Source organism: Pleurodeles waltl, chromosome 10 (assembly GCF_031143425.1).
Source record: "Pleurodeles waltl isolate 20211129_DDA chromosome 10, aPleWal1.hap1.20221129, whole genome shotgun sequence".
Classification (NCBI taxonomy): domain Eukaryota; kingdom Metazoa; phylum Chordata; class Amphibia; order Caudata; family Salamandridae; genus Pleurodeles; species Pleurodeles waltl.
The window spans coordinates 848,864,886-848,884,881 of record NC_090449.1 but is presented as its reverse complement, the minus strand read 5'-3'; the positions used below and the strand labels follow the sequence as shown (position 1 = coordinate 848,884,881).

Genomic DNA, 19,996 nt, shown 5'->3' with positions numbered 1-19,996 from the left:
CAGCCGCCCCCCCAAGTTCTCCTGACACTGTGGGGTCTCCCTCAACAGATGGCCCTATGGTACAGGCTAGGCTCCCCTCCTGGGGCTCCCGCAGGGAACCCTCCAGGACCTGGGACCGGATCTCGGGCACCTTGGGCCTCAACCCATCCCCATTCCCTCTCCTCTGAGACTGGACATGGGGTCCCTCACCCATCCCACTACACTGGGACCTACCTGGGACACTACAATCCTTCCCTACCTCACCTGGTTGGGAACTACCTAGACCACTCCTCTCAGGAGCACCCCCAAATGCCTCTTCAGACTCTCTGGTACTCACCCAGAAGTCTGCCTTCATTGTAAGCTCCCTGGGGACAGAGAACTCACACTCCACCTGGTGTTGGCATAGCTCTGGAAAATAAGGACTAGACATATGCTCTCCAGCAATTACATCACTCAGCCCCTCACATGAATTAACCAAAGTACCCTTCACCCAACCATCCAGTGACTCTGCTTTGACAAAGCACCCCACATCACCCTCCTGAGACTGGTGAGACAGTACCTGACTGTCCCTGACACTCAACCCACACTCTTCTGGGATGTCTTCACACTCCATAACCAGGACTTCTACTTGGGGGGAACCCCTCTCCCTGTCACTCTCAACTAGAGTCAGTAGAGTGTCCCTCCCACCAGTAGGAATATGACTCCCCATGCCAGTTCCCCAATCCACCTCAGAGACCCTGTGCATCACTGGAGCTACCTCATACCCCTGAACCTCCTGGCGTGTGTTAACTCCCTCCTTCAAGTAGGGCACCACCTCTCTGGGCATGTGTACTTCTGCAGCATCACTGGATATACAATTGTTGCTGCCACCATTCCAGCTGGACTCAGCCCTCATGACTTCCAGCTCTTTCAATTTAAGCTCGTAAGCATAAATCATTTTTTTAATCTCTAAGTCCCTCCTCCTTTCTGCCAGGGCTAAGGCTCTCTTCTCCTCGGCCCTCTTAAACTCTTCCAGACTCCGGATTCGAGCTAGGAGCCTATCCTCTCTTTCTGTTCCCTCCTCAGGGCCACTGCCCTCCTCTTTGGAGTAATCCTCCTCCTCAGAGTAGTTATCCTCCTCAGACTCATTTGGTGGTGTTGCCTGACAACGTTTCAATTCATCCTGAAACAGGGCTGACTCAAGATCCTCCCTTCTGGATTCCTTGTTCACAGCCAGTCCCCTTTCCATGCAGAATGCTTTAAGCTGCCACTTTTTATACATAGATAGGTGCCAGAAATTGACTTCCATTTCTGCAAAGGCTTCACAACCAAAAAACAAAGTCCAAAAATATTATCAATACTTCCAGGAGGACATCAGAGAACAAAAAGCAGAATCACAAGACAAGTAGTATGTGGTCACGTAGTGGTCTGAGATCAAAACAGTAGTGTACATTTAATTACTGTATGTCAAGTACAAATACAAGTCCAAATCCCGACCGCTGGTCACCAATGTTAGAAATGGGGTCTTTGGTTGACAGTCAGGTTACCCCCTGTTCAAGCAAGGACCCTCACTCTAGTTAGGATAAAAGAGAATCACCCTCAGCTAACCCCTGCTTACCCCCTTGGTAGCTTGGCAGAGCAGTAGGCTTAACCTCAGAGTGCTGGGCGTAAAGTATTTGTACCAACACACACAGTAACTTAATGAAAACACTACAAAATGACACAACACCAGTTTAGAAAAATAGGAAATATTTATCTAGACAAAACAAGACCAAAACGACAAAAATCCAACATACACAAGTCAAGTTATGATTTTTAAAAGGTTTAGAATAAAAAGAGTCTTTAGGTAGTTGTAACAACACACTAGCGCTGCTAGCGTGAAAATGTACCTGGTTTGCGGCAAAAATAACCCCGCACGGGCGGTGTGCGTCGAAAATAACCCGGCACGGGTATATGCGTCGAAAACAGCTCGGCTCGGCGAGGCGCGTCAAAAAAGCCAGCCACGCGACGGTCCGAAGTCCCGCGGCGCTGGTTGCGATCTCTCAGCCTTCGTCAGCGATGCTGCGCGTCGTTTCTCCTGCTCCGGGCGTCGATTCTCCGGTCGCGTTTCCAGCGGCGTCGTTTCTCAGCTGCGGAGCCGGCGTCGCGTCGTTTTCTCAGCCGCGATCGGATTCGCGTCGATCTTTTCTCCGCACGGTGCGCGGTGCGTGTATTTTTGTCCTTAGGCTGCCAGCCTCTCCTTTCAGGGTCCCAGGAACTGGAAGGGCACCACAGAGCAGAGTAGGGGTCTCTCCAGAGACTCCAGGTGCTGGCAGGAAGAAGTCTTTGCTATCCCTGAGACTTCAATAACAGGAGGCAAGCTCTACATCAAGCCCTTGGAGATTTCTTCTTCAAGATGGAAGGCACACAAAGTCCAGTCTTTGCCCTCTTACTCAGGCAGAAGCAGCACTGCAGGAAAGCTCCACAAAGCACAGTCACAGGCAGGGCAGCACTTGTTCCTCAGCGATCAGCTCTTCTCCAGGCAGAGGTTCCCCTTGATTCCAGAAGTGTTTCTAAAGTTTGTAAGTTTGGATGCCCTTCTTATACCCATTTTAGTCTTTGAAGTCACCTTCCTTCAAAGGGGACTCACACCTTCTTGTGAAATCCTGCCTTGCCCAGGCAAGGCCTCAGACACACACCAGGGGGCTGGAGACAGCATTGTCAGAGGCAGGCACAGTCCTTTCAGATGAGAGTGACCACTCCACCCCTCCCTCCTAGCAGAGATGGCTAATCAGGAAATGCAGATCACACCCCAGCTCCCTTTGTGTCACTGTCTGGTGTGAGGTGAAAAACAACCCAACTGTCAAACTGACCCAGACAGGGAATCCACAAACAAGGCAGAGTCACAGAATGGTTTAAACAAGAAAATGCTCACTTTCTAAAAGTGGCATTTCCAAACTCACAATCTTAAAATCAACTTTACTAAAAGATGTATTTTTAAATTGTGAGTTCAGGGATCCCAAACTCCACATGTCCATCTACTCTCTAGGGGAATCTACACTTTAATCATATTTAAAGGTAGCCCCCATATTATCCTATGAGAGAGAGACAGACCTTGCAACAGTGAAAACTAAATTGGCAGTATTTCACTGTCAGGACATATAAACCACATTACTATATGTCCTACCTTATCCATACACTGCACCCTGCCCTTGGGGCTACCTAGGGCCTACCTTAGGGGTGCCTTACATGTAAGGAAAGGGAAGGTTTAGGCCTGGCAAGTGGGTACACTTGCCAAGTCGAATTAACAGTGTAAAAATACACATACAGACACTGCAGTGGCAGGTCTGAGACATGATTACAGAGCTACTTATGTGGGTGGCACAACCAGTGCTGCAGGCCCACTAGTAGCATTTGATTTACAGGCCCTGGCACCTCTAGTGCACCTTACTAGGGACTTACTAGTAAATCAAATATGCCAATCATGGATAAACCACTTACATACAATTTAAACAGGAGAGCATATGCACTTTAGCACTGGTTAGCAGTGGTAAAGTGCTCAGAGTTGAAAAGCCAACAGCAACATGTCAGAAAAATATAGGAGGCAGGAGGCAAAAAAAGTCTGGGGATGACCCTGCAAAAGCAAAAGTCCAACAAGAATTAACTACTGCAATAAATGTTTTGCTGGCCAACTAAAATCACAAACTCAGAAATAACCAATAGATCAAAATCCAGCAGAGTGTGTCTAAACCTCTAAACAGGGGGTTGTTTCTGCTATTCTGAAGTGCCTTCACTGGCCTCCATTGCAGCAAAGGATCCAGTTCAAGGAACCTAACATTTATGGTTTAACCTGGTTCACTCTGCATGCATTGACATTCCCCTTTATCTTGGCTGCTTGGAAATACCGGACTAAAATGAGCCGAAAGATGTTCTTACCACTACCTAACGCTCTGAATTGACGGAAAGGTGACATTACAACATATTGACCTCCATAAATTAAGACGTACATATGATTGTTATAAATATATTTCTAAATTGTGTGGGTTGTGTATATGATGGGTTTGCATTGTGTATTTTATTAAGGGTGGGCCATATATTTCATAAATTTAATACTAGCTCAGCACGTTTTATGTACCGTACGTACTCCTGTTATAGGCTGTCTCTATATTTAGTGCTTCAACGACTGACTGGATTGCTTGAGCAGGAACAGCTGGAAATAAGCAATTGCCTATCCTTTAACACCATATGTATTGTTCAGGGCAGTAGTTAAGGTCCAGGCCGGACCTAGCCTGGCAGTTCGGGTTGGACTGTTCCCATGGGAGCGGGGTCAAGACTGATTTGCATACGGCTGGGTCCAAACTGAGGTGGAATGGGGAGCAAATGAACAATGGATTAAACCCAGATCTGTGACTGCGGGTGAGTGTTTGAAAAGTTTCAGCACTCCGTTCATTATCCTTTTGTATTACTGATTTTTACACATAAATATAGTCGGAAAACAACATGTTGGTCTCTCTTTGCGTTTTAAGAAATGTGATCATCTTTTGACTATGTCTTCATACTGTCAACTCTGAGTGGCATGCCTAAAGCTGCAAATATCGAAAGAATGACTTAAAACAAGGAACAAGATTTTCAAATAAAGTTTTGACAGCAGCAGGTCTGCAGGAGTACTAATATTCTAATGAGTTTAAGTGAGTGTATTGTTTCAGTTATATCATTAATAAGCATGTTAAATTCCTCAATTTCTCAAAGTGTGAGTACAGATATTTGGTTGACTAAATGTGGAACTATAAAGTTTAAGTTCCATTTTTCCACATCAAAAAATAAGAATAAATACGAATAAAGTTAGAAGTTTCCTCTGCATTTAGAGAGCGTCCTTTAGCTCTCTACCCTAATTGAAGCTGTTGGTTTATCTGCTGGTTCGGGGACGTTTACATATTGATGGGGGGACTACAATTGAAATAATCACTTTTTTTAACATCTTCTTAATTGTCTGTACGCTGTATGCACACTTTGCTAGTAAAATAAGGCACGATCTTGGGAGCATCTTTTATTGGATTTTATCCATCTGCGCCCGTCCGCGCATGGACAGTGCCGGGGCCGGGAATGCTGCCTGATCGGACCCCAGAGGGTAAGAAACGTAATTATTCCCGGGCTGAGTTAAAGAGCTGGCGGCTTAAAGGTGGGAAAATTGCCTGCAAAACTTTTAATCCTGCTAACACTGTAAGCCTTAAGTGTATGAACTGTAACTTAGACCTTGAGTTTGAATCAAACCCTGGTAGACCCGTTCATTTACAAGAAGGGAATTCAGAAGGCCGGGTTGGGAGGGATTAGATTGGGAACCTTTCCAAGAAAAGATCATGTGTGCCTTGCTGAATGCTCGGTTCATGTCAAAACACAGCACTGATAATTCATTAATCAAATGAACTCCGTAACATTGACTGCCTATTCATTACTGAATCCTGGACTAAGGAAGATTCTGGTCCGGATCTATTTGCAGCCACTCCTGTGGGGTACTTAATTATCGTACTGGACCGTCCTTCTCTTAGAGGAGGGAGAATAGCTATTGTTAGAAATGGGGTTTTTGGTTGGCAGTCAGGTTACCTCCTGTCCAAGCAAAAGCCCTCACTCTAGTCAGGGTAAGTCACACACTATCCAAGATTATCCTGTGCCCACCCTCTGGTAGCTTGGCACGAGCAGTCAGGCTTAACTTAGAAGGCAATGTGTAAAGTATTTGTGCAATAAATCATACAATACCACCATATAGCACCATAAAAATACACCACACAGTGTTTAGAAAAATATATAATATTTATCAGGATAATTGTAGGTCAAAAAGAATAAAGTTGCAATGGAAAATTGTAGAAATATCACAGGGAAGTGATATAGAGTGTCTTAAGTCCTTTAGAATGCAATACAGTGTCTTTCAAGCACAAAGTACCTGGTTTCTGGGGGAAAATCTCCTCAGAGGGCCACAGGAGAAGAGATGCGTGGAAAAAGGGGTGTGTGCGTCGATTTCTCCTCAGCACACACAGACTTGCGTCGGTCTTTTCCACGCGGGGAAGTCGGGCGTCGTTTTCCGGCGCGCAGACAGTCTCTTTTTGTGGATCGCGGGGATTACCAGATGTCCCGGGTCTGTGCGTGGATTCTCCTGCTTGTTTTCCGGCTGCGCGTCGTTCTGCGGGGCTGCGCGTCGAAGTTTCGATCTCACGGTAGGCGTCGCGTCGATTTCTCCTTGGAAGTCGGGCGGCGTTGTCCTTGCGAGGCCGTGCGTCGAAAGTTTGGTCTCACGGCAGGCGTCGCGTCGATTTCTCCTTGGAAGTCGGGCGGCGTGGTCCTTGCGAGGCCGTGCGTCAAAGTTTCGCACTCACGGTGGGCGTCGCGTCGATTTCTCCTGGAAAGTCGAGCGGCTTTGTCCTTGCGAGGTTGTGCGTCGAAGTCTCGATCGCCCCGAGGGCGTCGCGTCGATCAGCGTCGGTGTGCGGCGTTTTTCTCGCCGCGAAACAAGCTGTGCGTCGAAAGTTTCGGCGCACGGAGCGTCCAAGTGAAAGGAAGAAGTCTTTTTGGTCCTGAGACTTCAAGGAACAGGAGGCAAGCTCTATCCAAGCCCTTGGAGAGCACTTTTACAGCCAGACAAGAGTTCAGCAAGGCAGCAGGGCAACAGCAAGACAGCAGTCCTTTGTAGAAAGCAGACAGGTGAGTCCTTTGAGCAGCCAGGCAGTTCTTCTTGGCAGGATGTAGTTTCTGGTTCCGGTTTCTTCTCCAGCAAGTGTCTGATGAGGTAGGGCAGAGGCCCTGTTTTATACCCAAATGTGCCTTTGAAGTGGGGGAGACTTCAAAGAGTGGCTAAGAAGTGCACCAGGTCCCCTTTCAGTTCAATCCTGTCTGCCAGGGTCCCAGTAGGGGGTGTGGCAGTCCTTTGTGTGAGGGCAGGCCCTCCACCCTCCCAGCCCAGGAAGACCCATTCAAAATGCAGATGTATGCAAGTGAGGCTGAGTACCCTGTGTTAGGGGTGTGTCTGAGTGAATGCACAAGGAGCTGTCAACTAAACCTAGCCAGACGTGGATTGTAAGGCACAGAAGGATTTAAGTGCAAAGAAATGCTCACTTTCTAAAAGTGGCATTTCTAGAATAGTAATATTAAATCCGACTTCACCAGTCAGTAGGATTTTGTACTACCATTCTGGCCATACTAAATATGACCTCCCTGCTCCTTTCAGATCAGCAGCTGCCACTTCAACAGTGTATGAGGGCAGCCCCAATGTTAGCCTATGAAGGGAGCAGGTCTCCCAGTAGTGCAAAAACGAATTTAGGAGTTTTACACTACCAGGACATATAACTACACAGGTACATGTCCTGTCTTTTACCTACACAGCACCCTGCTCTAGGGGATACCCAGGGCACACATTAAGGGTGACTTATATGCAGAAAAAGGGGAGTTCTAGGCTTGGCAAGTACTTTTAAATGCCAAGTCGAGGTGGCAGTGAAACTGCACACACAGGCCTAGCAATGGTAGGCCTGGGACAAGGAAAAGGGGCTACTTAAGTGGGTGGCACAATCCGTGCTGCGGGTCCACTAGTAGCATTTAATCTATATGCCCTAGGCACCTGGAGTGCACATGACTGGGGACTTATAAGTAGATTAAATAGTTCAATCAGGTATGATCCAAAGTTACCATGTTTACAGAGAGAGAGCATATACACTTTATCACTGGTTAGCAGTGGTAAAGTGCGCAGGGTCTAAAAACCAGCAAAAACAGTATCCAAAAACGAGGAGGGAGGCAGGCAAAAAGTTAGGGGTGACTACCCTAAGGCTGTCAGGTCTAACATGTGTCCCCCCCAGCTGAAAGTGGGGAGAGCTACCCGACCTCCTGGGAGCTCTCATCGCTAAGGCGGAAGTACCTGGAGAGACCATCAGCATTGGCGTGGTCAACCCCTGGGCGATGTTCCACCGTAAAGTCCATCCCCTGTAGGGAAATGGACCACCTCAGAAGTTTTGGATTCTCACCCCTCATCTGCATGAGCCATCTGAGGGGCCTGTGGTCTGTCTGAACTAGGAAGTGAGTCCCAAACAGGTAGGGCCTCAGCTTCTTCAGTGCCCAGACCACAGCAAAAGCTTCTCTTTCAATAGCACTCCACCTCTGTTCCCGTGGTAATAGCCTTCTGCTAATAAAGACTACCGGTTGATCTTGGCCCTCCTCATTTAGCTGTGCTAGGACTGCCCCTATGCCATGCTCTGAAGCGTCTGTCTGCACGATAAATTCCTGGGAGTAGTCAGGGGCCTTGAGCACGGGGGCCGTGCACATGGCTTCCTTTAGGGCGTCAAAGGCTTTCTGACAAGCCTCTGTCCAATTCACCAACCTAGGTTGCTTCTTGGACGTGAGTTGTGTCAAGGGGGACACAATGGTACCATAGCCCTTGACAAACCTGCGGTAGTAGCCGGTGAGGCCTAAAAAGGCCCTCACCTCAGTCTGGGTTCGAGGTGGTTGCCAGGCCTTGATAGTTTCGATCTTGGCCTGGAGTGGCTGCACCTTGCCACCACCTACTAGGTGTCCCAAGTACACCACGGAACCCTGCCCAATCTGGCACTTACTAGCCTTGATGGTCAGGCCTGCCTGTTGCAGGGCCTGAAGCACCTCCTTGAGGTGGAGCAGGTGTTCCTCCCAGCTGGAACTGTAGACAGCTATGTCATCCAGGTAGGCTGCACAGAAGGCATCCTTGCCAGCCAGGACCCCGTTAACCAACCGTTGGAAGGTAGCGGGGGCATTTTTCAATCCAAACGGCATCACCCGGAACTGGTAATGGCCGTCAGGGGTGGAAAAGGCGGACCTTTCCTTAGCCCCCTCAGTCAGGGCGATCTGCCAGTACCCTGAAGTAAGATCAAACGTACTCAGGAACTTGGCAGCGCCTAGCCTGTCCACGAGCTCATCAGCTCGGGGGATGGGGTGAGCATCAGTCCGTGTGACTGAGTTGAGACCCCGGTAGTCCACGCAGAACCGGAGTTCTGGCTTCGCGCCTGGGGCAGTAGCCTTGGGGACCAACACCACTGGGCTGGCCCAGGGACTACTGGACTTCTCAATAACCCCTAGCGTCAACATCTTGGAGACCTCCTCCTTGATGCTGGCCTTCACCTTATCTGACAACCTGTAAATTTTGTTTTTCACAGGGAGACTGTCACCGGTGTCAATATCATGAACACAGAGGTGGGTCAGTCCCGGAGTAAGGGAGAAGAGGGGGGAGAACTGCTCTAACAGCTCATAGCAGTCTCCTTTCTGGTTTAGAGTCAGGGAGTCAGACAGAATGACCCCGCTTACGGACCCATCACCTTCTTGGGCAGAGAGGAGGTCAGGGAGAGGTTCACTCTCCTCTTCCATCCCTTCATCTGTGACCAGAAGCATGTTGATCTCCGACCTCTCAAAATGAGCTTTTAGTCGGTTCACGTGGAGCACCCTTAGGGGGTTCCTAGGGGTTTGGAGGTCCACTAGGTAAGTGGCCTCCCCTTTCCGCTCCTTTATTTCAAATGGGTCAGACCAGCGGTCCTGGAGAGCTCTGGGCTCTACTGGCTCCATTACCCACACTTTGTCTCCAGGTTGAAACTCTACCAGAGTGGCCTTCTGGTCATACCATTGTTTCATCACCTCTTGACTGGCCTCCAGGTTACTTTGGGCCTCTTTCCAGAAGCGGGTCATCTGATTGCGGAGGGCCAACATGTAGCTGACCACGTCCTGAGGGGGTGTCTTTGGAGAGTTCTCCAATCCCTCCTTGACAATGCTTAAGGGTCCCCTGACGGGGTACCCATAGAGAAGCTCAAAGGGACTGAACCCTACCCCCCTCTGGGGGACCTCTCTGTAAGCAAAGAGAAGGCATGGTAAGAGGACGTCCCATTTACGCCTCATGGCCTCAGGGAGGCCACCAATCATGCCTTTCAGGGTCTTGTTGAATCTCTCCACAAGCCCATTAGACTGGGGGTGATAGGGTGTGGTGAACTTGTAGGTTACACCACACGCATCCCACAGATGCTTCATGTACGCGGACATGAAGTTAGTGCCTCTGTCAGACACTATCTCCTTGGGGAATCCCACACGGGTAAATATCCCCATCAGGGTTCTGGCTACCACCGATGCAGTTACGGTCCTCAGAGGGATTGCCACTGGGTACCGGGTGGCATGGTCCACCAAAACCAGGATAAACCTGTTGCCTAAGGCAGTTTTGGGGTCCAAGGGGCCAACAATGTCGACGCCCACCCTTTCAAAGGGGGTGCCAACGACAGGAAGTGGAATCAGGGGGGTTTTAACCCTCTTTCCTGCTTTACCACTAGCCTGGCAGGTAGGACAAGCCCTGCAGAACTTGTCTGAGTGTGTCCTCATTTTGGGCCAGTGAAAGTGGTTGACAAGCCTGTTGAAGGTCTTGTCTTGTCCCAAATGTCCTGCCAGGGGAATGTCGTGAGCCAGACCCAGTAGGAAGGCTCGGTAACATTGGGGGACCACCAGCACACGTGCTGCCCCAAAGACCGGAACCCTAGGCTCACTGTAGAGGAGATCATTCTCCCAATATAGGTGGTGAGTGCCAGAGGCGTCACCTGCTGCCTGGTTTAAGGCTTGTTTCCTCAACCCTTCTAGAGTGGGACACTCTTTCTGCGCCTGGCAGAATTCCTCCCTGGTGGGTCCACCCTCAACTTGCCAGCCAGCAAGCTTCGGTAAGTCACCTAGGGTGGCAATGTCTTCCCCAGTTGGCTCGGGAGTCTCCTCCTCAGGAGCCCCGTCAGCCACTGTGGGAACTTCTGGGGCCGGTTTCCCGCGCCCCTCGTCCCTCCTCTTGGCAGCTCCCTGGGCCATCGTTCCAGGCTCCAGATGCCCTTGACTTCCCTCTCGGTCAGCCATGGACCGGGTGGTCATGCAGACCCACTCAGGTAACCCTAACATCTCCAGGTGAGATCTGAGCTCTACTTCTTTCCAAGCAGTATGCTCTAGATCATTGCCTAACAGACAATCTACAGGCATGGCAGGACTCACAGCTACTTTCAGAGTACCAGAGACCCCCCCCCACTCAAAGGGAACCCGAGCCACCGGTAGGTGACTCTCGCGGTTGTCAGCGACTATGACCTGGTGGAATGTATTCGGGATTATCTGCTCTGTGGACACCAGCTGACTCTTGATAGTAGTCATACTGGCTCCTGTGTCACGCAGAGCCTCCACCTTCTGCCCATTAATGAGGACCCACTGCCGGTACTTGGAAGTATTTTTAGGCATGTGGACCTTGGACATCATTTCTCCTTCTCCCAGGGACACTAGGGAAATCTCTACCTGCTCCCCAAAGCTAGTGGGGTCCATCTCCCCCCCGAGTGCTACACTAGTCAACCCAGGCGCCTGTCCGGTAGTGGACGGTGCCCTCTTGGGGCACTGTGGATCGCCTTTGTAGTGACCATATTGGTAACACTCCATGCATTTGGGGCTAGATTTTCCTGACCTGTCAAATGTCCCTGGTTTCTTCCCAAATTTGGAAAAGGAAGGGTTGCCACCCCCTCCCTGGGAATTCTTTTGGGGGCCTTTAGAGAGTTCCTTATCTGTAAGTTTATGTCCCCCCTCTTTCTTCTGTTGGGAACCCTGACCACCTTTGTGGGAGTCCCCCCCAGGTACCTTTTTGGACACTCTGGTGCTAACCCAGAGGTCCGCCTCCTCAGCAAGCTTCCTGGGATCAGTCAGCTTACTATCCACTAGGTGCTGGCGCAAATCGGTATAAGTAACATTAAGCATATGCTCTCTCAGGATCAAGTCATATAAACCTTTATAATCTGCTACTTTGTTGCCCCGCACCCATCCATTCAGTGCCTTACTAGAGAAATCAAAGAAATCTACCCATGTTTGTGTGGTTTGTTTGGTGCTGTCCCTGAACCTCTGACGGTATCCCTCAGGGGTCAGCCCAAACTTGGCAAGTAAAGTGGCTTTCTGGAGTGGGTATGTGTTTTGATCCGGTGGATCCAATGTGAGAAGTGTGTCCCTCCCCAATGGCGGCACATAACCCCACATAGCTACCCCCCATTGCCCTTCAGGAACCTCATGAGCCCTTAGTGCAACTTCATAAGCAGCTAACCATTTATCTATGTCATCTCCCACCACAAAACTGGGCACCACATTTTTGGGTATACGAACCTTCTTTTCTCCAGCAGGTCCTGTCTGTATGCTGCCACCATTATTGCTGGATTCAGACTGTCTTGCCTTGATCTCCACCTCCTTGAGACTCAGTTCATGAGCCAACAATAGTTTCTTTTCAGCCAACGCTCTTTCAGCTTCCACTTGTTTGGCTGTTCTTTCAGCTTCAATCTGTTTGGCTGCTCTTTCAGCCTCAGCTTGTTTGGCTTCTCTTTCTGCCCTCTTCTCCTCCTGTTGTGCCTCAATTTTCAGTTTTGCCATTTGCAATTGGAACTCCCTTTCTTCTCTCCTTTCCTCTGCGGTCAGGCTTTGCATGGAGACACTGCTCCCTGGTCTGGAAGGGTGCACAATTGCAGTGGTAACACCATCCATAGATAGTGGAAATCCTTCTGAGGGGCCATTTTCTGGCTCCTCTTCCTCATCATCCTCTAAATGGGCTTCTGCCCAGGCCCTCAGCGCCACTTGAAAGTCCTCCTTTCTGGAGGCCCCTTGGGTGGGTACCCTTAATGCCCTGCAGAATCCTCTTAGTTGTTTGACCGTGTATGTATCCAACTGGACTAGGTCAAAGTCCCCTGTCTGAGACCCAGTCAGAGACATGTTGAGTGAGGATTTAGTTTTTGAAAATTGTCAGGAAAAAAAACGGATTTTCAAAAAGAGATAAAAACCAAGTTGACCTTCAACTGTGGGTATGTAGTGAAATACTTAGCTACTGTATGTCACTGCACAAATACAAGTCCTATCCTCACCGCTGATCACCAATGTTAGAAATGGGGTTTTTGGTTGGCAGTCAGGTTACCTCCTGTCCAAGCAAAAGCCCTCACTCTAGTCAGGGTAAGTCACACACTATCCAAGATTATCCTGTGCCCACCCTCTGGTAGCTTGGCACGAGCAGTCAGGCTTAACTTAGAAGGCAATGTGTAAAGTATTTGTGCAATAAATCATACAATACCACCATATAGCACCACAAAAATACACCACACAGTGTTTAGAAAAATATATAATATTTATCAGGATAATTGTAGGTCAAAAAGAATAAAGTTGCAATGGAAAATTGTAGAAATATCACAGGGAAGTGATATAGAGTGTCTTAAGTCCTTTAGAATGCAATACAGTGTCTTTCAAGCACAAAGTACCTGGTTTCTGGGGGAAAATCTCCTCAGAGGGCCACAGGAGAAGAGATGCGTGGAAAAAGGGGTGTGTGCGTCGATTTCTCCTCAGCACACACAGACTTGCGTCGGTCTTTTCCACGCGGGGAAGTCGGGCGTCGTTTTCCGGCGCGCAGACAGTCTCTTTTTGTGGATCGCGGGGATTACCAGATGTCCCGGGTCTGTGCGTGGATTCTCCTGCTTGTTTTCCGGCTGCGCGTCGTTCTGCGGGGCTGCGCGTCGAAGTTTCGATCTCACGGTAGGCGTCGCGTCGATTTCTCCTTGGAAGTCGGGCGGCGTTGTCCTTGCGAGGCCGTGCGTCGAAAGTTTGGTCTCACGGCAGGCGTCGCGTCGATTTCTCCTTGGAAGTCGGGCGGCGTTGTCCTTGCGAGGCCGTGCGTCAAAGTTTCGCACTCACGGTGGGCGTCGCGTCGATTTCTCCTGGAAAGTCGAGCGGCTTTGTCCTTGCGAGGTTGTGCGTCGAAGTCTCGATCGCCCCGAGGGCGTCGCGTCGATCAGCGTCGGTGTGCGGCGTTTTTCTCGCCGCGAAACAAGCTGTGCGTCGAAAGTTTCGGCGCACGGAGCGTCCAAGTGAAAGGAAGAAGTCTTTTTGGTCCTGAGACTTCAAGGAACAGGAGGCAAGCTCTATCCAAGCCCTTGGAGAGCACTTTTACAGCCAGACAAGAGTTCAGCAAGGCAGCAGGGCAACAGCAAGACAGCAGTCCTTTGTAGAAAGCAGACAGGTGAGTCCTTTGAGCAGCCAGGCAGTTCTTCTTGGCAGGATGTAGTTTCTGGTTCCGGTTTCTTCTCCAGCAAGTGTCTGATGAGGTAGGGCAGAGGCCCTGTTTTATACCCAAATGTGCCTTTGAAGTGGGGGAGACTTCAAAGAGTGGCTAAGAAGTGCACCAGGTCCCCTTTCAGTTCAATCCTGTCTGCCAGGGTCCCAGTAGGGGGTGTGGCAGTCCTTTGTGTGAGGGCAGGCCCTCCACCCTCCCAGCCCAGGAAGACCCATTCAAAATGCAGATGTATGCAAGTGAGGCTGAGTACCCTGTGTTTGGGGTGTGTCTGAGTGAATGCACAAGGAGCTGTCAACTAAACCTAGCCAGACGTGGATTGTAAGGCACAGAAGGATTTAAGTGCAAAGAAATGCTCACTTTCTAAAAGTGGCATTTCTAGAATAGTAATATTAAATCCGACTTCACCAGTCAGTAGGATTTTGTACTACCATTCTGGCCATACTAAATATGACCTCCCTGCTCCTTTCAGATCAGCAGCTGCCACTTCAACAGTGTATGAGGGCAGCCCCAATGTTAGCCTATGAAGGGAGCAGGTCTCCCAGTAGTGCAAAAACGAATTTAGGAGTTTTACACTACCAGGACATATAACTACACAGGTACATGTCCTGTCTTTTACCTACACAGCACCCTGCTCTAGGGGATACCCAGGGCACACATTAAGGGTGACTTATATGCAGAAAAAGGGGAGTTCTAGGCTTGGCAAGTACTTTTAAATGCCAAGTCGAGGTGGCAGTGAAACTGCACACACAGGCCTAGCAATGGTAGGCCTGGGACAAGGAAAAGGGGCTACTTAAGTGGGTGGCACAATCCGTGCTGCGGGTCCACTAGTAGCATTTAATCTATATGCCCTAGGCACCTGGAGTGCACATGACTGGGGACTTATAAGTAGATTAAATAGTTCAATCAGGTATGATCCAAAGTTACCATGTTTACAGAGAGAGAGCATATACACTTTATCACTGGTTAGCAGTGGTAAAGTGCGCAGGGTCTAAAAACCAGCAAAAACAGTATCCAAAAACGAGGAGGGAGGCAGGCAAAAAGTTAGGGGTGACTACCCTAAGGCTGTCAGGTCTAACAGCTATTATTTTTAAAAATTCCCTTACCTACACACTGCAGACCATCAATGCTTAGTCAGGTGATATTTGTGACATAGCTCATTTTAGACTCGAAGACAATCATGTATCCATTCTTTCTAGACTCCTTGTGCATCGCTCTCCTGGTTCCTGAACTACGCATATTGAGGTATGGGACCAAATCGTTGAACCCTTTATCACTAACTCTCATTGCACCATTTTGGGCGACTTCAACTTCCATTTGGAAGCAAAGGAGTGTAAACGTGTCACGACGATAATGAGCTTTTGAACAATTTTGCGTTCTCCCAGATGGCTAATGCTCCCACACATACTGCTGATCACACTCTTGACAGGATTTTTAGTAATCTCCCGGCTGTGGAGATGGGTAAGATTCTCCTGCTTAGTAGGCCAGACCACTTTGCAGTCACCTTCTTGGTGTCACCACAGAGGGTAGTGTGGCAAACAACATGCAGGCCTACCACCTATAGAATCTGGAACAAAGTTTCCCATACTGTGTCAGAAGTTGCATTAGGTGAAATATTAATGAAAAGGCACATTTCACCAAACTACACCAGAAGATTTCAATGGCAGGGTCTTGGAGGATGTTGAAGATGTTGCCCCATTAAAGACTATGAGGGGTGCAAGGTCCAGGGCTTCCACACACTGGTTCTCTGACGAGTTAAAAGAACTCTGAAGACAATGCTGCAGGCAGGAATGCAAGTGGAGGGCTACTTCTACACTTGAGGAGAAGAGTAAACATAAAGAACGAATTGCTGTCTATAAACGGGCTATGGGGGGGTGGGGGAGTCAACCTACTATACCAGCAAAATACACTTGGCTGCAACACCCCAACATACTTTTTAAGGTGGTGAAAGAGGTTTCCAAGCCTCCTGTACAGCAAAAATCCACAACGTTTTTACAACAGTGTGGCTTCTCACACTATGTAACAATTTTGGTGTTATACGTTTTTAAGTCTATGAGACATTCAGGTACAGAGGATCAGTATACCGTAGGGGTAGACCTCTTGAAGCTGAAAGCAGGACTGCTTCCTTTTCCTCCCTGTCAGCAATGCCATCATTACATAAAACATGGACGTGTGCCAAGTATATTAACTGATAGCCTCAGATACACTGTGCCCCAATGGACAAAGTTCCCAATATCAATCCGATGACTTGATAAATAACAACATTTTGAAATAGATTTGTATTAGAACCTCTGTGCCAGAAAGTTCCAGAGGATTTCTACCGTCATGCACTTCTGAGCTGCAAATATAAGCATACGTAGTGGGTGCAGCACTATTCTCGACTGCTGTCAACAGCATCAAAGTGTTGCTGGTCATACCAAGGTGCTGCCTGTAATAAAAGGGTGCTGCCAGTCACACAGTGGCTATGAGCAATGAGTGAAAGAGTTATATGTTCAATCATTAAGTTTTTTGTCATGTGTACGAAAGCCTTGTCATAATTCTAATTGCAACGAAGACAGTAGCAATTGTTATCAAAGGAAAGCCTTCAGTATCTTGTTTAGAACATATTTTAAGTGCTGTGCAGTCACATTAAATACGTAGGAGGAGATAGGTGTTTATAGTGGATGTGGTTAAATAGCTAATCATTTGTTCAAAACACAGCCCGATAAATTGTCTGCTGGCCATATCTCAGAGTGTCTTTAGTAAAACGTCGACGGAGTTAGTAATGGAATAGGTCAATTGGTAACAACAGGAGGACCTACCGTATTGCTTTTTCGATCTGGGTTTTGACATTTTGCTGTCACACAGAGACCGATCTACTGCGTATAATATATATGAAGTGGGCTCCGGGTTCGCCCTTTCAACCATTTAATTTCATTGATCAGCCTCTTTTAGCCGCTGGTTGCATGGTTGCAGACTTTGCCAATCACATCTCCACTAATTATCATCTCTCACTTAATGTTGTTGGCTGTTTGGGTGTTGGCTGTTTGGGTATAGACTTCTGCTGCCACTTGAGTGGCAGGATGGAACTGCATGAGGGACTATTTTACAACTGTAACCCTTTCTGCCCTCTCCTGCTGGCCTCCTCTTGTGCGTCTCGCTCTAATGAGCTACTACTTGTGCTAGACATTAAATTCAGACCTATTAGCTTTGACAATGCTTGTTTATAGTACTGTCACTGTTGATTTGTTTTGTACGTTTGGTCGAATCAAAGCTTGCAGTGTGACTGACATTCTTTTACTTTTTGTGTTTGAGGATCAGTGCCTCCTTTAATAAGAGTGTCATTCTCAAATCAGATTTAGTTAAAGACAGGTACTAGGAAAATGTGGATTATTTTTAAATAGTTTTTAATCGAGAAGTTTATATTGGTATTTTATACAGGGAAAAGGGCACGTCTGTTTTATTAACTTTTGTATATCTTGTGTAAGGATTTTAACTACTCGTGCACAATATTTATTCATTGACTCATTCATTCATCTGCAGCACAGAGATGGACCATTATGTTATAATCAAGGCCACTGGAAATATAGGGTAGGAAAGAACCCGGTTATGCAGCAGAGCTGACTAATTATGGAGCAATCAAAGGTAAATTATGTGGCAAAATACTGCGCATTCCAAGACAGCGTTACGTAACAATGCTGTCATTTTCACATGTTAATACTGCCTGGACCAAGGTTTTCCCTTATTAGTGTCAGTTTAACATCTGAATACCGGAATCAGCAACTGAAAGATGACCTGCTACTGCGCAGCAAATGGACTGCCTCTGCGCAGCCACCCATGTGGCAGTGTTTTAGTAACTTTTGGTCTATAAATACATTTTTTTCTGTTAAGATATGCAATTTATGCAGCTGGATTATGTGGGAAAAATTGTAAATCTATTATATGGTGGAAACACCACGGCTGAAGAATCGCACAATTCTAGTGGTGCTGCGCACTGGGCATAAATAATCCTTTCATTTCCTTTGAATGGTGGTTTGTGGATCACGGGGAATCCAAGAACCCCGGGACGGCACCTTATCATCACGTTAGTTGCAAAGTACGGGAACTGTGGGAAGCCCAGGGGCAGTGTTAAATGTGCCGAGGGCAGCAGCCCCCCCTTCCCATCGCATTCCACCAGCCGGGATCTATACTTAACAACAGCCTGGACGCTGGGAAGCCTACACCGTATTAGGACATGCGCGGCCAGCAGGGGGGGCCGAGGGCACGCGTCTCCTGGGGCCCCGAGGAGTTCCTGGGGCCACAGGGCAACAGTAACACACACCTGAACGTAAAACCAATAAAACATCTCTGAATCTGTCATATGTTAGGAATGAAGCGTGCTGTCTTGGAGTTAATACACGGCAACGTTTCCAAAACAGATCACAAATCTAAATCATAAAAGATCGAGCTGTAGCGCAGGAAGCACACACATCCCTCCAATCAAAAGCAGATTCATTATTCCTATCGAGGGAGCCTGTGGGAAGCGTGGACGTCGCGGGCACGTCTGGGACAATCTCCACTGGTAATCCCTTGCCTCCAGGTGTACTTTAAGTATGCTTCACTAAATTTCCTAAACCTAGATGCTTGATGACAGCCTTCTTGGCGCTCCAAGAAATATACCCAGTGAATGCAAGCTCAAGTGAAGTGCTAAAATTTGAGTCCCACCTACCCGGCTGTCATTGCTATGTTGTACAGGGTCAGCCATGCGGTTGAGAAAGGGCCGATGGCCTTTTTCTTGGTGTGCTCCTTTTCCTCGGCCGGCCCGTCCTCCTCGCTGGATGCCATGATGGTGTGCACGAAGTCTGGCCAGAATGGAAAATAGTTTTCCCTGGACAGCTGGAGCCGGAGTGCCGGCCCTTGCCCTCCTCCCAACGAAACACAAGCAGCCAGTCACCATCTGCGAGACAGGTGGACATGTCTCAGAACTCAACATATTATGTGTAAAACAACTGCTGGTTGGTTGATACAGTGCCCTCGGACGTCTAATACCACAACACTGTCCTAACGGCAACGTTTGCTTCAGAAGAAGTGGGGACAAGCTGAGAGAAAAATATTAATTTGCTATTTTTAATTACTGACTGCTCAATTAAGTATAACGGATGCATCGGTCACATTCATTCTCCGAGGCCTTACTGAAACAAGAAAAAGTTACCTCAAGGTAACACAAAAATGTCTTCAGTTGGTGCATATCCCCACGGTCTCCTTCCTTATTCAGAGTGCCATCAAACGGGTCAATAGCAACATTTTGTTCTGAAACCTAGAAAACACGGATTTACACACTTATTTACTAGCACTAGCATTACCAGATAATAGATCCTTTTTGGCTGGCAATTTTACCTATCGAAAGATAATGTTAACTTAACATTGTTGTCAGTGCTTAATTTATAAATAAAAATGTGTCGGTGCCCAAAGCCCTCCTCTTAAACACACGGCTGCTACAATTAAATGTGCGAACACGGAATACTGCGGTAGCGTAATCCTGAAGCCATCTCGGGCATCTTCACTCCAGTTACAGCTACTCCCTGCCCCTTCAGCTCACTCTTGCAGCTTTCTGCTTTCTCCTATTGTGATGCTTTTTTGTTTTTCTCTTCCTCCATCTATCCCATATGTGTCTTTTGCTCAAAGTAAATGCTTGAGGCAGAAAAATAAGTGCCGGCCTTCAAAAATAAGAGCCGTTGCCCTGCACCGGAAACAACAACCACAAATTAAGCACTGGTTGTTGTCTGCTTGTGTTTTCTACAGAAGGAAAATCAAGGGTATTCTTTCACTCGAAACTGAGACTTTTGGAACTGCTTCAATTTGGACAAAAAATGTCTGACACCAGCTATTTCATCCTCCAGGCTAGTAATCACCACTGCTGTGGTGGTAAGTCATGACTCTACCTGATACCAGCTATGCCACACTCATTAAACATAAGCAAGCTTTAGCCAGCCAGTCCAGCTCCCACGCAGCCAGCTC

The 19,996-nt window shown here is 48.0% G+C and overlaps 1 protein-coding gene across 2 annotated transcripts in view; it reads right to left on the bottom strand.

Annotated features, from left to right (window-relative positions):
• Positions 1–18,911, bottom strand: part of HACD1 (3-hydroxyacyl-CoA dehydratase 1) — a 164,388-nt gene extending 145,477 nt beyond the window's left edge. For both annotated transcript variants that reach the window (XM_069211543.1, XM_069211544.1), the window contains exon 1: positions 18,708–18,911. In XM_069211543.1, the coding sequence (XP_069067644.1) occupies positions 18,708–18,823 (116 nt within the window). In that variant the 5' untranslated portion in view covers positions 18,824–18,911. The remainder of the gene's footprint in view (positions 1–18,707) is intronic.
• Between the last annotated feature and the right edge of the window lie 1,085 nt (positions 18,912–19,996).